Source organism: Bombina bombina, chromosome 3, assembly GCF_027579735.1.
Source record: "Bombina bombina isolate aBomBom1 chromosome 3, aBomBom1.pri, whole genome shotgun sequence".
Taxonomy (NCBI): domain Eukaryota; kingdom Metazoa; phylum Chordata; class Amphibia; order Anura; family Bombinatoridae; genus Bombina; species Bombina bombina.
In genome coordinates this window covers 463229024-463250115 of record NC_069501.1, presented here as the reverse complement: position 1 = coordinate 463250115, position 21092 = coordinate 463229024, and the positions used below count along the sequence as shown (strand labels likewise).

At 40.2% G+C, this 21092-nt stretch overlaps 1 protein-coding gene across 1 annotated transcript in view; it reads right to left on the bottom strand.

The window, feature by feature from the left end:
• The window catches only part of GOLT1A (golgi transport 1A), a 34041-nt gene extending 18025 nt beyond the window's left edge, over positions 1-16016 (bottom strand). Inside the window, exon 1 of the mRNA XM_053706707.1 lies at positions 15958-16016. Within this exon, the coding sequence (XP_053562682.1) occupies positions 15958-15976 (19 nt within the window). The 5' untranslated portion in view covers positions 15977-16016. The remainder of the gene's footprint in view (positions 1-15957) is intronic.
• Between the last annotated feature and the right edge of the window lie 5076 nt (positions 16017-21092).

Sequence of the window (21092 nt, the reverse complement as noted above, 5' to 3'; positions counted from 1 at the left end):
ACCCATATAGCTCCAAAAGGAACTTGTCAGAATAAGCAATATCTAGGTCACTTAAAGGAGTAGTGCTTAAAGGGACAGTATACTGTAAAATAGTTTTTCCCTTAATGTGTTTACAATTGCTTTTTTTACCAACTGCAGAGTAAAAAATGTATGAAAATTAGCTTTTTAAGGTTTATTTCTTTATATTAAAGCTCTGATTTTGTGTTTTGAAGCCACAGCCTAATAAAATAGGTTGAGCTTGTAGGTATAATCAGATCTCATTACTGTATCACATTGTGCACATATACCTGCTTCTTTATCTTATATCTGTCCTTAAAACAATCACCAATACTTTGAGAGAACAATGGAGAATCAACATTTTATTACCTTATCTCTGCTTTATCACACTGGGAGTGTAATTTCTTCTGCTGGCTGTGTTTACAAAGCTTATCTATAGCTGGTACGCGCGGCCACAAACTTTCAGAATAGGTGGGGATACCACATGCTAAATTAACAATTTCAAATGCCAATATAAGGGTAAAGGAGCTACTTGTAAACAATTTAATACACTCCAGCAGGTAAAGTGGATCATTGGGAACAAATTAAAGGGGAGAAAATTTTTGAGTAAACTGTCCCTTTAAGCATAGGTACTAAATTATAGTTGTAAGGACATAACCTAAAAAAGATGGAAATGTCCAAAAAAGAATGCTTCTTTGCACTAATTACATTATGGATATCATAGTAAAGAAAAAAGTAATAAAAAGTAACTTTTATTGTCTATTAATTTAAAAGACAGCAGGTGTAGGTAAGTATCTGGCTGCCGACTCACAAAAAGTTTATTAAAAACACTTCTCCTATGTGCATAGTAACACTATCACCTAGATTACGAGTTTTGCGTTAACAGGGGTGCGGTGCTAACGAGCAGTTTTCCCTCACCGCTCACCTACAGACAACGCTGGTATTACTGGTTTTTACAAACCCGGCGTTAGCTGCAGAAAAGTGAGCGGAGAGCAAAATTTTGCTCCACATCTCACCTCAATACCAGCGCTGCTTATGGTAGCGGTGAGCTGGCAAAACGTGCTTGTGCACGATTTCCCCATAGAATGCGAGCTCAATCCTATTGGCTGATTGCATCAGCCAATAGGATTTTCCTACCTTAATTCCGATTGGCTGATAAAATTCTATCAGCCAATCGGAATTCAAGGGACGCCATCTTGGATGACGTCATTTAAAGGAGCCTTCATTCTTCAGTTGGACTTCGTTTGAAGAGGATGCTCCGCGTCGGATGTCTTGAAGATGGAGCCGCTCCACTCTGGATGAATGAAGATAGAAGATGCCGCCTGGATGAAGACTTCTGCCCGTCTGGAGGACCTCTTCTTCCCGGCTTGGATGAAGACTTCTGCCCGTCTAGAGGACCACTTCGCCCGGCTTCGTTGAGGACTTCGGCCCGGTTGGGTGAAGACTTCTCAAGGTAGGGTGATCTTCAAGGGGTTAGTGTTAGGATTTATTAAGGGGAGATTGGGTGGGTTTTAGAGTAGGGTTCGGTGTGTGGGTGGTGGGCTTTAATGTTGGGGGGTATTGTACTTTTTTTTTACAGGTAAAAGAGCTGATTACTTTGGGGAAATGCCCCGCAAAAGGGTAGGGCTTTTTATTATTTTGGGGGGCTTTTTATTTTATTAGGGGGATTAGATTAGGTGTAATTAGTTTAAAAAACTTGTAATTATTTTATTTTCTGTAATTTAGTGGGGGGGTTTCGTACTTTAGATAATTGTTTTAAATTGTAATTAATTGTATTTAGTTTAGGTAATTAATTTAATTATAGTGTAGTGTTAGGTGTAATTGTAACATAGGTTAGGTTTTATTTTACAGGTAAATTTGTCTTTATTTTAACTAGGTAGTTAATTAATAGTTAATAACTATTTAATAACTGTTGTACCTAGTTAAAGTAAATACAAAGTTGCCTGTAAAATAAAAATAAACCCTAAGCTAGATACAATGTAACTATTATTTATATTGTAGCTAGCTTATGGTTTATTTTATAGGTAAGTATTTAATTTTAAATAGGAATAATTTAGTTAATTGTAGTAATTTTATTTAGATTTATTTAAATTATATTAAGTTAGGGGGTGTTAGGGTTAGACTTAGATTTAGGGGTTAATACATTTAATATAGTTGTGGCGACGTTGGGGGCACCAGATTAGGGGTTAATAAATGTAGGTAGGTATCGGCGATGTTAGGGATGGCAGATTAGGGGTTAATAAAATGTAACCAGTGTTTGCGATGCGGGAGTGCGGCGGTTTAGGGGTTAATATATTTTTTACAGTGGCGGCGATGTCCGGTTTGGCAGATTAGGGGTTAAAAAATTTATTTTAGCTTTTGCGATGTGGGGGGCCTTGGTTTAGGGGTTAATGGGAAGTTTATGGGTGTTAGTGTACTTTTTAGCACTAAGAGTTTTATGCTACGGCGTTAGCTCATAAAACTCTTAACTACTGACTTTTAAATGCGGTATCAGTCTTGACAGGAGAGGCTGTACCGCTCACTTTTTGGAAGACTCGTAATACCGGCGTTAGGCAAATCCCATTGAAAAAATAGGATACGCAATTGACGTAAATGGATTTGCGGTATTTTCAAGTCTGGCCAAAAATGTGAGCGGTGAGCCTGTCATTTCAAGACTCGTAATACCAGCGGGCATTAAAAGGCAGCTTTGGGACCTCTCAACACTGCTTTTTAAGGCTAACGCAAGACTCGTAATCTAGCCGTATGTGTGTAAAGAACGACACTTAGAGGATATTCAAATATCTAGCGCTGCGGCATCTGTTGGTGCTCTACAAATAACCGATAATAATAATAATAATATCAGTTGAAATAATAACTGACTTATACCTCTAAGAAGATTAGCCAAAAGGGCTTAGTATAACAATCACCCTGGATCTATTATGACAATAAATGAGGAGTCAGTTTATATATATATTCAAATGTATAAGACTGATACTGAGGTCCTGTAAATGACAAAGTACTGTAAAAAATTATAATTTGTCAAGTTGAGGAACCACAGGACATGAATGTAAGTATGTATGCAGATCAACAATAGTTTCTCTAATAAGGAAAAACAGCTCACCCCCTCTGAGGAAGCGTTAGTGAAATGCTGTGTCAGGGGTCCTCTTATTTTAATTTTCTCTCCTAGTGCAACTTATTTAACTTAGAACTGGCACAGTAAAATATTATTAGAGTACTTGTTGGGATTTCTCTGTATTATTTTACTGCCCGATCACGGGCGTTTAAGCCTCTCTATGGGGATTCAGCAGTAGTAGCATATCTGTATGTCTGTTCTGTTGCTAAGGCACTATATATATGTGTCTCCATTACTATATTAGATGGTACCTCACTTTGCAATTAATGTTGCGATATGCAACAAATAGCATAATATATCTCTATGTACCTTTTAAATCTGTCTAAAACCGGAGCACTGTGGGTTAATATGGTGAAGCTGTGAGTTGATTGTTGGTTGCGTTAAGCAACATAGAACTGCTGCAATTGTTGTTAAAAATAGACATTATAAATTCTGAATATTGGGCTAATACTAGATGACTTATATCATCGGTGGTACTATTGTAATAGCTCAATCCAAACGTGATATCTGCCCTATGTCTAACACATTTAATCTGATTAACCCTTAGCAGTAAAGTAACGACTTGAATCTTTACATTAGTAACGCTGATATAGCCAAATCTTCACTGGCTAAACATCTCCTCTTACTCTTAGTCTAACGCTGTATTTTAGTAGTGTTATATGCACAATCTATAGTTCAAATATATATAGAGTGGAGGTATACTATTCGTATAATAGTAACGATATTACCAACAGCTATACACATACCTACTTTACATATGCCATATTTTTAACCTCTTAAATATGTTAGACTAATATATATATTACAATTTCAGTACAAAATAATCTTTCTCAAGACTCACTGATCTCTATATCACCATATGATCTATACTACTACTAGCAGCACAGCTGTTTTTCCCCATTAGAGAATTTATTGTTGATCTGCATACATACTTACATTCATGTCCTGTGGTTCCTCAACTTGACAAATTATAATTTTTTATTGTGGAATTTTGGGCCGTACTACAGTACTCCCTGTCATTTACAGGACCTCAGTATCAGTCTTATACATTTGAATATATATATTCTGACCCCTCATTTATTGTCATAATAGATCCAGGGTGATTGTTATACTAAGCCCTTTTGGCTAATATTCATAAATCAGTCAATCCTGGACGTACATATGCTCATGATATAGAGGTATAAGTCAGTTATCATTATTTCAACTGATATTTGAATATCCTCTAAGTGTCGTTCTTTACACACATAGTGTTACTATGCACATAGGAGAAGTGTTTTTAATAAACTTTTTGTGAGTCGGCAGCCAGATACCTACACCTGTCTTTTAAATTAATAGACAATAAAAGTTACTTTTTATTACTGTTTTCTTTACTATGATATCCATAATGTAATTAGTGCAAAGAAGCATTCTTTTTTGGACATTTCCATCTTTTTTAGGTTATGTCCTTACAACTATAAGGCTACCAATAAGCCCCGGGACGCCCGGCCTTTGTCCGTCTGGCCGGAGTCAGGGACTCACGGGGATGTTTCTCCTGGGGACACCACGGCCACTTCAGGCAGGAATGCCCGAGTCGGGCCCAACAGCAGCCGGCAGCCCAACTGAGACACCCCCAGCCAACAGCTTGGGTGAGCGCTAAAGCCCGGACCTACTCAGCCGCTGCCCACTACTCTTATACACCGGCATCGGCTGACTACCCTGAATGGGCTGAAGAGGAGGTTGGCACTCTACAAGAAGCCCACCTTGTGTCCACATACAACCGTCAGCACCACTGCCAGACCGTTTGGGTCAATGGAAAGGCGTCCCAGGGATTACGGGACACCGGATCCACCATCACCCTGATCCAGCCTCATCTGGCCTCCGCTTCTACCACTACTGGAAGAACTCTTGCTGTTCGAGTGCCCGGAGGTGCCACTGTGCGAATCCCTATTGCCTGTGTCCATCTGGTTTGGGGCACTGGAGCCGGTACTGTGGACGTGGGCATTATGCCAGATCTTCCCGCAGAGGTTCTACTAGGAAACTACCTTGGCCTACTTGTCTCCACCTTTTTGGGGGATACTTCCCTGGACACCTGCCCAGTGACCACCCACAAGCAAGCTCAGCGTCAAGCCAACACACCGCAGCTGGGGTCCCAGGTAAGACCTCCCATCCCGACTCCTCTCCTTCCCCGACGACCTACCCTCACCCCCCAATGCCCAACCCTGGTCCCTGCCATCCTTCCCGACCAACTATCCTGGGCCTCCCCCTCTGAATATGCCCAAGAGACCCTGAGTGACCCGACGCTTGCCCCCTTCCGAGACCGAGTAGGGACTGATCCCCAGGGCCCCGGGGAGGAACGGTTCCAATGGGAAAACGGTCTGTTGTTTCGGGTCTCCCGGAGAAAGAAAGGGCCAGTGCCCAAACGCCAGCTGGTAGTACCGAAACGATATCGGTCCAACCTGCTGCGAATAGGGCACAATATCCCCTTGGCCGGGTATTTAGGCAACTCCCGAACATACCACCGCCTTACTCAGGTCTTTTTCTGGCCCAGAATCACAAGAGAAATTAGGGAGTATTGTAGGACCTGCGTGGTGTGTCAGAAGGTAGGGAAGACCGGGGACCATACGAAAGCCCCCTTAACCCTCTCCCCGTTATTGATGAACCCTTTAGCAGAATTGCTGTGGATATAGTAGGGCCTCTACCTCGACCCAGTCCCTCCGGAAAAAAATACATACTCACGGTAGTAGAATATGCCACTAGGTATCAGGTTCCTTGGTTATTTGAATCACAACTGCAGAGTCTAAATAAATTATATTTGTTTCACAACTGAAGTACAGGCTATTATATCAGCATAGACTGTTTTATTCAGAGTGATTTTTATAAGTAATGGCAGTAAGTCTTTATATGGTTATATTATATCGTTATACCATATAAATATTTAGAGGCTGAAAATAAGTATTATTATTAATAACAACTTTTGACAATAATTGTGCTCAAACCCAAATGTGAGAGATAGTGTTCATTGTAATAATCACTGAGGCATGAGAGATGTGAGACACACAGACTGCAGCTGCTGACAGGGGCGTGACCTGCTGCGAGACACAGCACACAGAGTAAGGCTTGCAGCGTGGAAATCTGAACACAGACTAGTGATTGTAAATAGAGCTGTGAGACACGCTGAGTTGTAAGGAGCTGTATGGCACGCTGAGATGTATGAAGCTGTGTGACGTCACATAAAGTCCGTTACTGTCCGGTATGAGAATGTATTCAAAGGAAGTTCATAGAATTAAATAAAACATTCGTTGCAATCAAAGAAATTTCTGAGAGACAAAGTCAGTTTACAAAAGTTCAAAAAGGAAACATGAAATTTGTAATTAGCCGTTACCTAAGGCATCCAAGGTAAATTAGATTTGATACTAATACCGTAGTAGTAGTTGGTAGATTCCTCCTGTTGGAAATTAGATAGCAATTCCTGTAGAGATGAGGAGTTGAATAACTTAATACTTCTTGGAATAACAATCTTCAGGATGAATGAGACTAGTTGTTATTAGTCCCTTTGTGACCAAACTGCAGCTGGTATTTGTAAATCCAAATGTTAAAGTAGTAGAAGTAAAACTTCTTTTGATAAGTATATAGCTTATAAGAAAGAGAGCACTGGTTTCAGCAAACAATACTCAACAACTAAGCACTTGTTTGGGGCGGGGTGATGCCTTAAGTACAGGTGAGGAAGGTGAGTTGAGGCAAAAAGTAAAAGCAGGACTGGAATCCTTACAGATCCCCCCCCTCAAGCAAGCCGACCACGGGTTGGAATTTAGGTCTGTTTGGATATCTTCTATGAAAACGAGCAATAAGCTTTGGAGCATTAATGTGTGCATGAGGTTCCCAAGTATCATCCTCTGGGGCGAACCCTTTCCATCGGACCAGATACTGTAATTCCCCATTATAAAATCTTGAGTCCAAAAGATCATAAACTTCATAGACATCAGTGCCCAATTGAATAGGAGAAGGGGGTAGAAGAGGTACATCAGGTTTATCTCCCAAGTAGGGTTTCAATAATGATACATGGAAAGTTGGGTGGATGGGTAAAGAATCAGGTAGGTCAAGCCTGACGGCATTTTCATTGATGATGTGTAGAATTTTGAATGGGCCAAGGAACAACCCAGCCAATTTTTTACTTGGTAAGTGCATTTTAATGTTTTTGGAAGATAACCAAACATAGTCCCCTATAGAATATTTCGGAGAAGCTCTACGACGTAAATCATAAAATTTCTTCTGAGACGCCTGAGCTTGTTTGATGTTATCTCGTAAATGTAGGAAATTTTCAGCTATGTTTTGTGTTAGCACATCAACAGATGGTGAGTCATGAGTAGAAGTCGTTTGGATAGTGAATCTTGGATTAAAACCATAGTTGGCGAAAAAGGGAGAGTAATTTGTAGTGCTGTTAATGGTATTGTTATAGGCAAATTCAGCCATGGAGAGAAAGGAAGTCCATTTATTTTGATGATATGAGCAATAGCATCGTAGATATTGCTCAAGCCACTGATTGAGTCTCTCAGTTTGGCCATTAGTCTGAGGGTGGAAGGCTGTACTTAACCTTTGATCGATTTGGAGTGCTTTAGTGAGTGCTTTCCAGAAGCGTGAGGTGAATTGGGTTCCTCTATCAGTAGTTAAAATGGATGGTAACCCGTGGTATCGTACAATGTGGTTTAGAAATAAATATGCTGTTTCAATGGAAGTGGGTAACTTATGAAAAGGAATAAAATGTGCCATTTTAGTAAAATGATCGGTAACAACTAAAATGGTGGTTTGTCCAGAACTAGGTGGTAGATCAACTATAAAATCCATTCCCAAATGAGACCAAGGAGATTCCGGTACTTCCAAAGGAATTAAATAGCCATAGGGAGGTCTCCTTTCTGGTTTTGATACTGTACAGGTTGTACAATGTTGTATATATTCCTTTATACTGGTTTTCATCGATGGCCACCAGTAACTTCTGGAGATGAGCTCATGTGTACGTTTAATTCCTGGATGACCAATTAGTGGAGGGTCATGATGATCTTTGATTATTTTCTGTCTGAAACGTTCTGGAATATAAAGTTTAGAACCATGGAAGTAAAAACCATCCTGGAGGGTTAGGCTATCTAGTAGGGTTTGGTCTTCTGAAGAAAGATCAGATTGGTATTCCTTATCCTGTTGAGATAGGATAGCAAGGAATCGAGTAGGGGGAAGAATGCTAGTAGGAGAGTCTTCCTGTATAGGTCTTGGATCTCGTCGAGAGAGTGCATCTGCCTTCCCATTTTTTGAACCCGGCCTGTACATGATTTGGAAATTGAAACGACTAAAGTAGAGACTCCATCTCACTTGACGTCCAGATAAAGTTTTATTATTTTGTAGATATTCCAAATTCCGGTGATCAGTATAAATCACTATAGGTAGGGAGGTACCTTCAAGGAGATGTCTCCAGAATTCGAAGGCTCTTTTAATGGCTAGAAGTTCCTTGTCCCCAATGGAATAATTGATCTCTGCTGGAGTCATAATTTTTGAATAGAACCCAACTGGGTGTAGTGGTTCTGTAGGAGACTGTCTTTGGGAGAGGACAGCGCCAAGAGCATAATCTGAAGAATCCACCTCTAGGGTATATTGAAGGTTTGGATCAGGATATTTCAGAATGGGGGCAGATGAAAAGGAATTCTTTAGGAAGTTGAACGCATCATCCTGTTCTTTAGTCCACTGGAAAGAGCAATTAGCACTAGTTAATTTAGTCAGAGGTTTTGCAATTTTAGAAAAATTGCGAATGAACTTTCTGTAATAGTTACTGAAACCAAGAAACTTTTGTAGTTCTTTCCGTGTTGAAGGTGTGGGCCATGATTTTACTGCTTCCACTTTGTTATCTTGCATTTGAATCCCATTTGGGCTGATGGAGTAACCCAGGAACTCTATTTTGTTGGTGTGGAAAATACATTTTTCCAATTTGGCGTATAGCCGATGGACTTGGAGTCTTGCTAAAACCCAACTAACATGTTTGATATGTTCTTCTAGATTTGTGGAATAGATTAAAATGTCATCTAGGTAGACAACAACACATGTGTCAAGGAGATCATGGAAAATGTCATTAATAAAGAACTGGAAAGTTGCGGGTGCGTTAGTTAAGCCGAAAGGCATAACTAGATATTCAAACAACCCATACCTAGTTCTAAAAGCGGTAAGCCACTCATCCCCCTCACGGATACGCACTAAATTGTACGCCCCTCTCAAATCTAATTTAGTAAAAATCTGAGCATGCCTGAGTCTTTCTATGAGTTCAGGAATGAGGGGGAGAGGGTATCGTTTTTTTATGGTTATTTTGTTCAATTGTCTGAAGTCAATGATAGGCCGAAGAGATTGGTCTTTGTTCCGCACAAAGAACATTCCTGCACCAGCAGGAGAAACCGAAGGACGGATAAACCCTTTCTTTAGATTTTCATCTAGGTAAGTTTTTAGATGATCCAGTTCCGGTTGACAAAGTGGGTATAAATGTCCAATAGGTGGCGTGGTTCCAGGTTTCAGTTCAATAGGGCAGTCGTAGATTCTGTGTGGGGGAAGGGTATCTGCTTCCTTCTTACTGAAGACTTCAGAGAACTGCTTGTACATTTCTGGTATCAGAGTTTCTGATGTGGAGGATAAACTGTGAAAAAAAGTTCTATGGCAAGTCTGTTGACAGAAATCAGAATTTAATTGAACTTTTAAGGATTTCCAATTAATATCAGGTTCGTGTAGCTGTAACCAAGCTAGCCCAAGTACTATTGGGAATAATGGAGAAGTGATTACATCAAAAGTGAGATGTTCATGATGTGTTTTTAATGTAGTGACAGAGAGCGGGATGGTGTGATGTGTAATTGGCCCTGATGATATCTCAGAGCCATCAACCACACGAAGGAAAATAGGAGACAACTTTTTTATCAATGGTATTTTATTTTTAGAAACCAGAGAACTGTCAATGTAGTTTCCTTGTGCTCCTGTATCCAAGATGGCTGGAATGGTCAGTTGTTTATTTGCCCACTGTAGAGAAAGAAGTAAAGAACAATGAAGAGGGTTGTTATGCTTTGACTGGAGAGAAAGATTGGTATGGTACTTACTCTTCTTGTTCTGTGGCAAAGATGGGCAATCCTTTAAAGTATGAGATGAGGATGCGCAATACATGCAGAGGCCTCTAGTCTTCCTTCTGATACGTTCTTCAGGAGTTAGAGGTCCTCTGAAAAAACTTATATCCATTGCTTCAGCACCAGTTGAACCAGTATGAGGACTGTTAGAAGTGGGATGGTTAAAAACCTTATCCTTCTTATGAACAATTTCAGGGTATTGACGTTCAAATCTTCTTTCACGTAATCTCCTATCAATTTGCCTGCTGAGCTTCATAAGACCTTCCAATGTTTCAGGTAACTCAGTTCGGGCTAATTCATCTTTTACTGCGTCAGAGAGTCCAAGCCTGAACTGGTTTTTTAAAGCAATGGCGTTCCACTGAGAGTCAATAGAATATTGCTTGAATTCTGTTATGTAACATTCAACAGGTTTGTTACCTTGTTTTAAATTCCTCATCTTTTTCTCAGAAGTATACTGTAGGTTAGAATCATAGTATAATTCATCCATGATATCCAGAAAAGATGAAAAAGATGAAAGAACAGCATTATTTGTCTCAAAGAGAGTGTCTGCCCAAATGCGAGGTTCACCTCTTAAATAGCTTATCATTGTAAGGACTTTAACCCTATCATTTGGGTATGTTTTAGGTTTAAGGGTGAAATTAAGCAGACAAGCATTTTTGAATTGACGGTATAAATTCCTATCTCCATTGAAAAAATCTGGAGGTGCAATAAATGGTTCTGACAGATTGTCAGGAAGGCTCTGTTTAATAGAGACAGTGTCTTTTATTACTTTTCTTAAAGTTTCATTTTCTAATTGTAACTCTCTAAAGGCTTGACTAAGTTGGTCAACTCTTTGTGTTAAATTATAAACAATTTGAGGAAGCTCTGCTGGATCCATATTTTATGGCTTAGTTGTTATATCAGGTTCCTTGGTTATTTGAATCACAACTGCAGAGTCTAAATAAATTATATTTGTTTCACAACTGAAGTACAGGCTATTATATCAGCATAGACTGTTTTATTCAGAGTGATTTTTATAAGTAATGGCAGTAAGTCTTTATATGGTTATATTATATCGTTATACCATATAAATATTTAGAGGCTGAAAATAAGTATTATTATTAATAACAACTTTTGACAATAATTGTGCTCAAACCCAAATGTGAGAGATAGTGTTCATTGTAATAATCACTGAGGCATGAGAGATGTGAGACACACAGACTGCAGCTGCTGACAGGGGCGTGACCTGCTGCGAGACACAGCACACAGAGTAAGGCTTGCAGCGTGGAAATCTGAACACAGACTAGTGATTGTAAATAGAGCTGTGAGACACGCTGAGTTGTAAGGAGCTGTATGGCACGCTGAGATGTATGAAGCTGTGTGACGTCACATAAAGTCCGTTACTGTCCGGTATGAGAATGTATTCAAAGGAAGTTCATAGAATTAAATAAAACATTCGTTGCAATCAAAGAAATTTCTGAGAGACAAAGTCAGTTTACAAAAGTTCAAAAAGGAAACATGAAATTTGTAATTAGCCGTTACCTAAGGCATCCAAGGTAAATTAGATTTGATACTAATACCGTAGTAGTAGTTGGTAGATTCCTCCTGTTGGAAATTAGATAGCAATTCCTGTAGAGATGAGGAGTTGAATAACTTAATACTTCTTGGAATAACAATCTTCAGGATGAATGAGACTAGTTGTTATTAGTCCCTTTGTGACCAAACTGCAGCTGGTATTTGTAAATCCAAATGTTAAAGTAGTAGAAGTAAAACTTCTTTTGATAAGTATATAGCTTATAAGAAAGAGAGCACTGGTTTCAGCAAACAATACTCAACAACTAAGCACTTGTTTGGGGCGGGGTGATGCCTTAAGTACAGGTGAGGAAGGTGAGTTGAGGCAAAAAGTAAAAGCAGGACTGGAATCCTTACACTAGGTATCCCAAGGCAATACCTCTGGTGAATATCCAGGCGGAGACGGTGGCAAGTGCTTTGCTCCGGGTATTCACCAGGGTAGGCTTGCCCAAGAAATGGTCTCTGACCAGGGGACCCAGTTTACAGCGGAGGTCACCCAGAAGTTATGGGAACTGTGTGGGATAAAACCCCTGTATAGTGCCCCATATCACCCCCAGACCAATGGGCTTTGTGAGCGGTGTAACGGGACACTGAAGCAATTGCTTTGGACGTTCTCAGCCACTCACAAAGACTGGGAAAAATTCCTGCCGCACCTCCTATTTGCCTACAGAGAGGTGCCCCAGGAATCCACCAGGTTTTCACCCTTTGAGTTGCTGTATGTCCGGAAAATAAGGGGGCCCCTAGACTTGTTGAGAGCCCACTGGGAGGGATTAGCCAGGGAGGAAGGACACTCCATTGTGGAGTACGTCCTGAAGTTCAGGGATCGGCTGAAGGACCTCACTGCCATGTTGCGGGAAAAACTTCAGGGCGCTCAAAGGAGACAGAAATGGTGGTACGACCGTAACGCTCGTAGCCAAATTCTCACAGTAGGGCAGAGGGTTCTAGCCTTGAAGTCTGTCAAAACGGACAAGTTACAGGCTTTCTTGGTAAGGGCCCTACCGGGTGGTGGAACAATTGAATAACACCACCTACCTTGTAGCAAAATGCTCCGATGACCGGGTCCAACGGACCTTTCAGGTGAGCATGCTCAAGGAGTATGTAGAAAGACCCCAAGATGTAGCCACTATCTGTGCTCCGGCTGTGGAAGACTCGGAAAGCCTTCCTATGTCAGAGCTCCCCGGGCCGGATGTGACCCCTCAAGGAGTAGCCAACATAATCCTGGATGAGAGGTTAGTGGCTGGACAGAGACAGCAGGTCCGGCATTTACTAGAGGACCGCCAGGAGATGTTCTCCAATGTCCCTGGGTACACAACAGTGGCAGTGCACCGAGTGGAAATACCGGGACAAGCTCCCCTGAGGAAGGCAGCGTACAGAGTACCTGAAGCTGTCAGAGACAGTATGCACCGGGAGCTCCGAGGAATGTTGGACCTTGGTGTTGTTGAACCATCCAACAGTCCCTGGGCCTCCCCGGTGGTGTTGGTCCCAAAAAAAGATGGTACTACCCGGTTCTGCAATGACTACCATAAGCTCAATGACAGAACCACAACCAACGCCTACCCCATGCCCCGCATCGATGACCTCGTAGATAGAATTGCCAGGGGTCACTTCCTAACTACCCTTGACCTCTGCAAGGGGTATTGGCAGATCCCACTAGACCCTGAATCCATTCCCAAGTCCGCCTTCATCACCCCTTTTGGCCTCTACCAGTTTAAGGTCATGCCGTTTAGGATGAAGAAAGCTCCAGCCACCTTTCAGAAGATGGTGGATCGCCTGCTGGATGGCCTCCATGACTATGCCTGTGCCTACTTGGACGACATTGCCATCTTTAGCGACACCTGGGAGGACCATTTGATCCACCTGGGCATCGTTCTAGATCGCCTCAGTGCCGCCGGATTGACCCTGAAGCCTGACAAATGCACCATAGGCCGCTCGGACGTCCAGTACCTGGGCCACCGAGTGGGCTGCGGGCAGCAGCGGCCGGAGCCGGCCAAGGTTGAGGCAGTGGCAAACTGGCCCACTCCTCGAACCAAAACCCAGGTCTTAGCCTTCCTAGGGACCGCCGGCGATTACCAAAGGTTCGCCCCAACTATAGCACCCTTCGTCAAACCCCTGACCGACCTGACTCGTAAAAGACTGCCCCGACAGGTACTGTGGTCCCCAGAATGTTAAAACGCCTTTCAGAGCCTCAAGTCTGCCTTGATCTCTGCACCCATCCTGGCCGCGCCTAACCCCACTAAACGTTTTTGTGTCCACACAGATGCCTCCATGTTTGGTTTGGGGCAGTGCTAAGTCAGATAGACGAAGAAGGGCAAGACTACCCCATAGCCTACATTAGTAGGAAGCTGCTGCCCAGGGAGGTAGGCTATGCCGCGGTGGAGAAGGAATGCCTGGCACTGGTATGGGCCCTCAAGAAATTACAACCGTACCTATATGGAAGACCTTTCACTGTCCTCACCGATCACAACCCCCTGGTGTGGCTTAACCGAGTGTCGGGAGATAATGGACGTCTACTAAGATGGAGTTAAGCTCTGCAGCCCTTTAACTTTGACGTTCAGCATAGGCCGGGAAAGAACAATGGGAATGCCGATGGACTTTCCTGGCAGACTGGAATGGCGGGAAAACTGTGGCATTGTCTCCTGTTTTTATCAAGATAAGTGTGTGTATAAAAGATGTGTGTTTGTCCCAATAAAGTCAGTTCTATTTTCCCCTGAATACTAGTCTGTCTAGTTATTTGGGTGGGCCCCTGCTAGAATCACTTTCCTTGGCTACATAGCCGCTTGTTCCAGGGAGAGTAAGGATCCCCTTTGGCGGAGCTACCCAGTCAGGGTAGCCGGGGTATCCGTCACACGGCCCAAAGAACAATTTGCCCCAGGTCCCACTGTTGAGTAGGTTTGCTACTGTGTACCCAGGAACTTTTACAATCAGCTGACCAATAAACATGACACTAATGCCTTTAACTCTCTTATTTTTTGCATATTTGCTTTTGCATATGTGGCATTTGTGATACTATAGATTACCTGCTATATGCATAAAATATGTCAAGCCAGTGTCCCCCTAATACAAAACTAAAGTGATGACAATAGTGGGTATATTAACCAGCCCCAAAGCCCTGCAGCCCCTCTGCCAGCTACATGCCTATATTAGATCAGACCCCAAATTCTGTCAGCTTTGCTGTCAGCAACATACCCAGAACTCAGATAAGACCTCAAAGCGCTTACACCCCTCTACCAGCCACATGCCCACATCAAACCAAAACCCAAAACCTTGCAGCCCCACTGCCTGCAACATATGCACATCAATCCTCAGATCAGACCCCTAAACCTGCAACTACTCTGTCAGCCACAAACTCACATTCGATGAGAACACTAACCCTGAAGCCTACCTGTCAATCAAATACCCCCATTGTTTCAGTTCCCAAGCCCTGCAGTACCCTTTGTCAGTCACATTATACCCATATTGGATAAGACATGCAGCCTCTCTGTATATAATTTACAATATTCCATCTCTGTGGAAATAAGAAACTAAACCAGAAGCCAGGAAACTGGTGAAGCAACTCCGGGTATAATCAGGCAAGTTCCCAGTCATGTTAATAAATTAAATTATGGTCTGCTCTGCTGCTTACAATATACAGTAGGGGACAATGTAGTGTCCCCTGCAACACTCAGCCTCTCTTCCTAGAATTTGTACTATTTTTACATCCAGAAAACCGAGTTGTTTATGCTGCTCTTGAAGTGATATTAACTGCCTTTCAGCACCATATATGATTAGTTTCACTCCCTCTACACGCACTGTGTCCTGTGCTCTGCTCTTCTATGTGAGAGAAAAAACCTTGACCCTCTACCTCCATGTAAGTATTCAGCCTTGCTGACACAAACTGTAATCAGAGAATGAGAATACTAGAAGCTACACACTGGCTGAGAATATCAGGACTGCGCCATTGAGTATATGCACCAGGAGTGTGTAAAGTTAAGAGGTAAAAGTGTATGTGCCATAATAAAAAGTGAAAGTGTGTATGAAGTGAATGTGTCAGGAATCAGGAGGGGTTAGAGAATGTGTGTGCTAAGGTATAAGCAAGTCAGTAAGCCATGACAGGTATAAGTCAGATTGTGCAGATACAGGTGTTGGGATCATTCACAGACCACCCTATTTATGAAGGAGTTAAATAGCGGCTGTCACACTCACTCTGTAGCTCGCTGATCATTGTTCTCACCTCCTGGCAATGCAAATGGATGAGGCTGTGACTTCCTATTACACGTGTCCCACCCCCACTGACCCTTGGAATATAGAGGAATCCGTCAGCATTGAGCAAGCATATCTACAAACATTTCAGTGTTTATTATTATGTAGCTCATTAATTTTCATCATACTAGCTCTCTAGCTATGAATTTAAAAAAGTATGCCACAATAGTTGGAGTCTCTTCTCCAAACCACATTAAAGAGACTGTAAACTTAATTTTAAACTCTACATGGTAATGAAAGCAAAACATCTTCACTAGGGCATACACAACCTTCCTGTAGTTTTTTTAAACTATGACATGGCGAGTGGAACAGCCAATTATACATCATGGTGCCCATCCCTTTAAAAGTAATTATAGCGAGATCCTACAGTCTTCTTTAGTTGCTCTAGCCTATCAGATCAGCTAACCCAGAGTGTAATATGGCATCTTATTGGCTGTACTACCTACCATATCATAGCTTAATTTTTTGGGGGGGGATATGGTGAAATGCTGCATAAGTTTAAAACTGGCACCTATGGGGGTTATAGTATGAACTAAATAAAAGGTTTTCTAATCCTTCATGGGAATAAATAGTAGCTATGAACTGGTTTTATTGCTATGATGGGTTTAAAAGAAATATGTTTCATGCCCCTTTAAGAAAAAACAGTTTCCATACTATGAAAGGAAGGCTGAATATCAAATTAGTTAAACAGGTGAATAAACATCTCTTAAATATTGTGCTTGTCCCATGTTAGGAGGCCAAAAAGCAAATCCAATAATGTCCCTTTAATATGCATACAAAAGATAATGACAACACTGTGCACCACAAAACAAAATGTATACCAAACAACAAACAGTTCCATTGTAGGGAAATAACGGGAAATATCAAATAAAACAGCAGAAAAACAAAAGTGCCATAGCTTAATACTGTACCAAAATATATCACAAGTAGGTTACAATGGTACTCACATTCTCACCAGCGATCTTCTGTATTTTCACTACATTGGAACTGTGTGTTCTCCACTGTTATCTTTTTTAATACACATTTTTCATTTGATATATAACTCTAGTGTATTTATATAAAGTTTATTACTTTATAATGTCTTCAAGTTTTACAATTTTAAATAACTTTCCAATTTACTTCTATTATCTAATTTGCTTTGCTTCATTCTCTTAATATCATTTGTTGAAAAGCATAAGTAAATAGGCTCAGTCGGTGCTGATTAGTGGCTGCAGATAGATGCCTTATGATTGGTTCGTCCAAGTACATTGCTATTTCTTCAACAAAGGATATCTAAAAAAACGAAGCAAATTATATAATAGAAGAAAATTGGAAAATTGTTTAAAATTGTATTCTCTATCTAAATCATGAAAGATTTTTTTTTGGGTTTCATGTCCCTTTAAAGGGACATGAAACCCAATTTTTTTCTTTCATAATTTAGAAAGAGTGTGCGTTTTTAAACAACTTTCTAATTTGCTTCTATTATCTAATTTGTTTTATTCTCTTGATAATCTTTGCTGAAAAGCATATCTAGATAGGCTCAGCTGCTGATTGGTTGCTGCACATAGAAGCCTTGTGTGATTGGCTCACCCATGTGCATTGCAATTTTTTCCAACAAAGGATATCTAAAAAAAATAAGCAAAATAAATAATAGAAGTATATTGGAACGTTGTTTACATTTGTATTCTCTATCTGAATCATGAAATACATTTTTGGGGTTAAGTGTCCCTTTAAAGTGACTGTAAACACTTTGAGTCTTTAATATAAAATATTTAAATAAAACAGTAAAACAATCATTTCTCCTTGTGTATTTGCCCCTCATTTACAAGCCTAACAATAGAGAAACAGTAGTTATTTTGCTAACATTAGTACAGTAGGTAGCCTTGTCCACTAAAGTATGGATTGGATTTTCCAAACAAAACAAGTGGTGAAATTTGGCTGTTGAAAAAACATTTGCAGCAAACAATTGAAAGCATTACACTCAGGCACTATGTTAAATTATTATTACTACCAGTTGATTAGCTGGAATATAATATACCCCTATATATTTCTGTTTATTTTGCAGTTCCTGTTTTTGGGGACCACTGGCTGGCTAGATAAACAGTTGATGTGTTCAGGAGAGGGGGTTCATTCATTAAAATCTTCAAACTCTCCCCAATCCCTATTGTATTCTATTGCATACATTCACAAAACTCTCATTTCTTTAGTGAATTAGAGTCCATAGAATAACATGAAATAGAGGCTAGTGAGCCTGTTAGTGAATCTACCTCATGGTCTAAACTATTAACTGTATTCCCTATCTGCTGATAGTCTGAACATGACCAATTAGTAGTCTTTGAAGATATGCGTTGATCAACCTATGACACAAATATTTGCTAAGTATAGTAAATGGATACAGAGTGGGACAAAGGGAATTAAACTGCTTCCCTGCAAACTTAAAGGGACACTCAATCAAAATTAAACTTTCATTATTCAGATAGAGCATGCCATTTTAAACAACTTTCTAATTTACTTCCATTAACATAATGTGCACAGTCTTTTTAAATTTAACTTTTTGAGTCACCAGCTGCTACTGAGCATGTGCAAGAATAAGTGTGTATGCATTTGTGAATGGCTGATGGCTGTCACATGGTACGTTTATGCATTTGTGATTGGCTGATGGCTGGCCTGTCACATGGTACAGGGGGAGTGGAAAAAGACATAACTTTTAAAATTGTCAGAAAAAAAAAATCCACTACTCATTTGAAGTTCACACTAAGTGCTATTGTATTGTTGTTATCTTGCATTTTTTGATTATGCAAATCTACTATGTTGACTGGTCCTTTAAAGGGACGGTGTACTGTAAAACTGTCTCTCCAATGATCCATTTTTTGTGCTGGAGTGAACTGTTTACAAATAGCCCCTTTAGTTTTGAAATAGCTGATTCTGTTTGTTGAAACCAATAACTAAAATACTTATATGAAAAAGTCCGTACTGCAGTATTGGTTATATAAAAGCATTGTAAACAAGAGGCAACAACAGAAATTACCCTCTAAACAAAAAGTTTCCAGTAATCTTTTACTCACTAGAGTACTGAAAACTACTCTGTGTGCTATATATTTGTTTTTGATATTGCAATAAAGATTTGATTTTATATTTTCTCTAAAACCAAGGTGGAACTTTCTGTATTTGCTGTTACATGTATGTGGCATGATTGCACCCTATGCACCATGGGATTTGTAGTCCTAGCCTGATTTGTGAGAAGAACAGATTTATCCTGGTAAAGGTGGTATTTTGCAAGTTGATGCAACAGTATTACTTGGTTTTGGAAAGGGAACCCAGCCCATTTCAAATGTAGTTCCTGCTTCTTTAAAGGGAAAGGAAACCTATAATGTTTCTTTTATGATTTTATACAATTTTATAAACAGCTTTACAATTAACTTGTATTATTAAATTAGCTTTGTAATCTTGGCTTTCTTTGCCAAAGGAGATGCAATGCACTACTGAGAGATAGCTGAACACATCTAGTGAGCCAGTCACAAGAGGCACATGTTCAACAACCAATCAACAGCTGCACCTGAGCCTACCTAGGTATTCTTCTCAACAAAAGATAGCAAGAGAACAAAGCAAAACAGATAATAGAAGTATATTGGAAAGTTGTTTAAAATTACATGTTCTATCTGAATCATAAATGAAATATTTTGGGTTTCATATCCTTTTAAATACAATAAGATCATGTCAGCCATTTGCTCAAGTACATTGTCCCTTTAATTGATCTGAGCATGGCAAGGGTTAAAAACAAGCACATTGCTAGTAAAATAACACTTTTATGCAATTGTAAAAATAAAAATGCTTTACATTTTAAGTGCATCCATTGTTTCTCTTCTCCTGCACTGCTCAACGCTCATAGATTTAGGTGGTATTCCTGCACCATGATTGACATCTGGCATTGTCCAATCATAGTGCAGGTGTCCTTACTATACTACCAAATGCAAGCATGCACCCTTACTCACAGGAGCAGTCATTTCCTGTTGGTGTAATTTGCATATTGAGCATGCAAATTACTCTTTTGTCTCCCTAAGAGTAAGAAGGGGAAACCAGTCGTGGACACCTTGTTCACATGCCCTAGAGAGATGCAGCTTTACCATGAGACCAAATGAGGCAAAAAAAAAATAATATATATTAAAAAAAATGTACATCTGAGGTTTGTTGATTTCTCTCATTAAGGTTGGATTTCTCTGAATTACATGAATTTGTGTATAGTAGTAATATGGTATTTCAGGGCTGGACTGTCTTTTTGGCAGGTTCAGAACAATATGCTGCAGAATATTTCTTCTCTGTGAGAGGCATAGTGAATTTAAAGTGAATGTTAAGTTAAATGAATCAGTGCCCGGTTTTTAAAAATACTATTAAAAACAGGGGCACTTTCATTCATTAAACTTTGCAGCATTTTTTTAAAAATACTTCTCTTTTTCTTTAGCAAACCCAGACCGGCGATCCTCCGCCCGCAGCTCCTCTGTACTTAGCACAGCGATCATGGCGTGCACCCCGAGGCGTCCAGCTCGTGAGGCCACACAACGATAGGAGGGAGTGGGTTTCGTCATCAATATGCTAAGTACAGCATGAGAAAGATCGTTGGTCTGGGTTTCCTATAGAAAAGTGTTTTTTTTTTTAAAAAAAAAAAATGCTTCAATGTAAATTATATTGAATGAAAGTGCCCCTGTTTTTGATAGTATTTTTAAAAACCGGGCACTCATTCATTAAACTTTACATTCACTTTAAGAAACTGCACCCTGAGTGGGCTTTTTGAACAAAAAGTTAGTTTTTCCAGCTCATGTTCATTCTCCTTTGAGTGCATCTCTCTTTATTTCAGTAAAGGGAACAGGGTCTTGAGTGAAACTGTTGCTGTCCCCCTATTTATTATATTAAAATTGTTCAGTCAATAACGTGACATTGTGTTCTTCCGATTTTTTATTTCTAAAGATATAATTTACTGACCTCTTGTAGATAGCAGGCATACAGCTGTCACAGGGCTGGAGATGACAGCTGCTAGATCTTGGAGCACATTCTTCCTTTTATGTCTATAGTTTTACTGGCCAGAGTGCATTAAAGGGACAGTC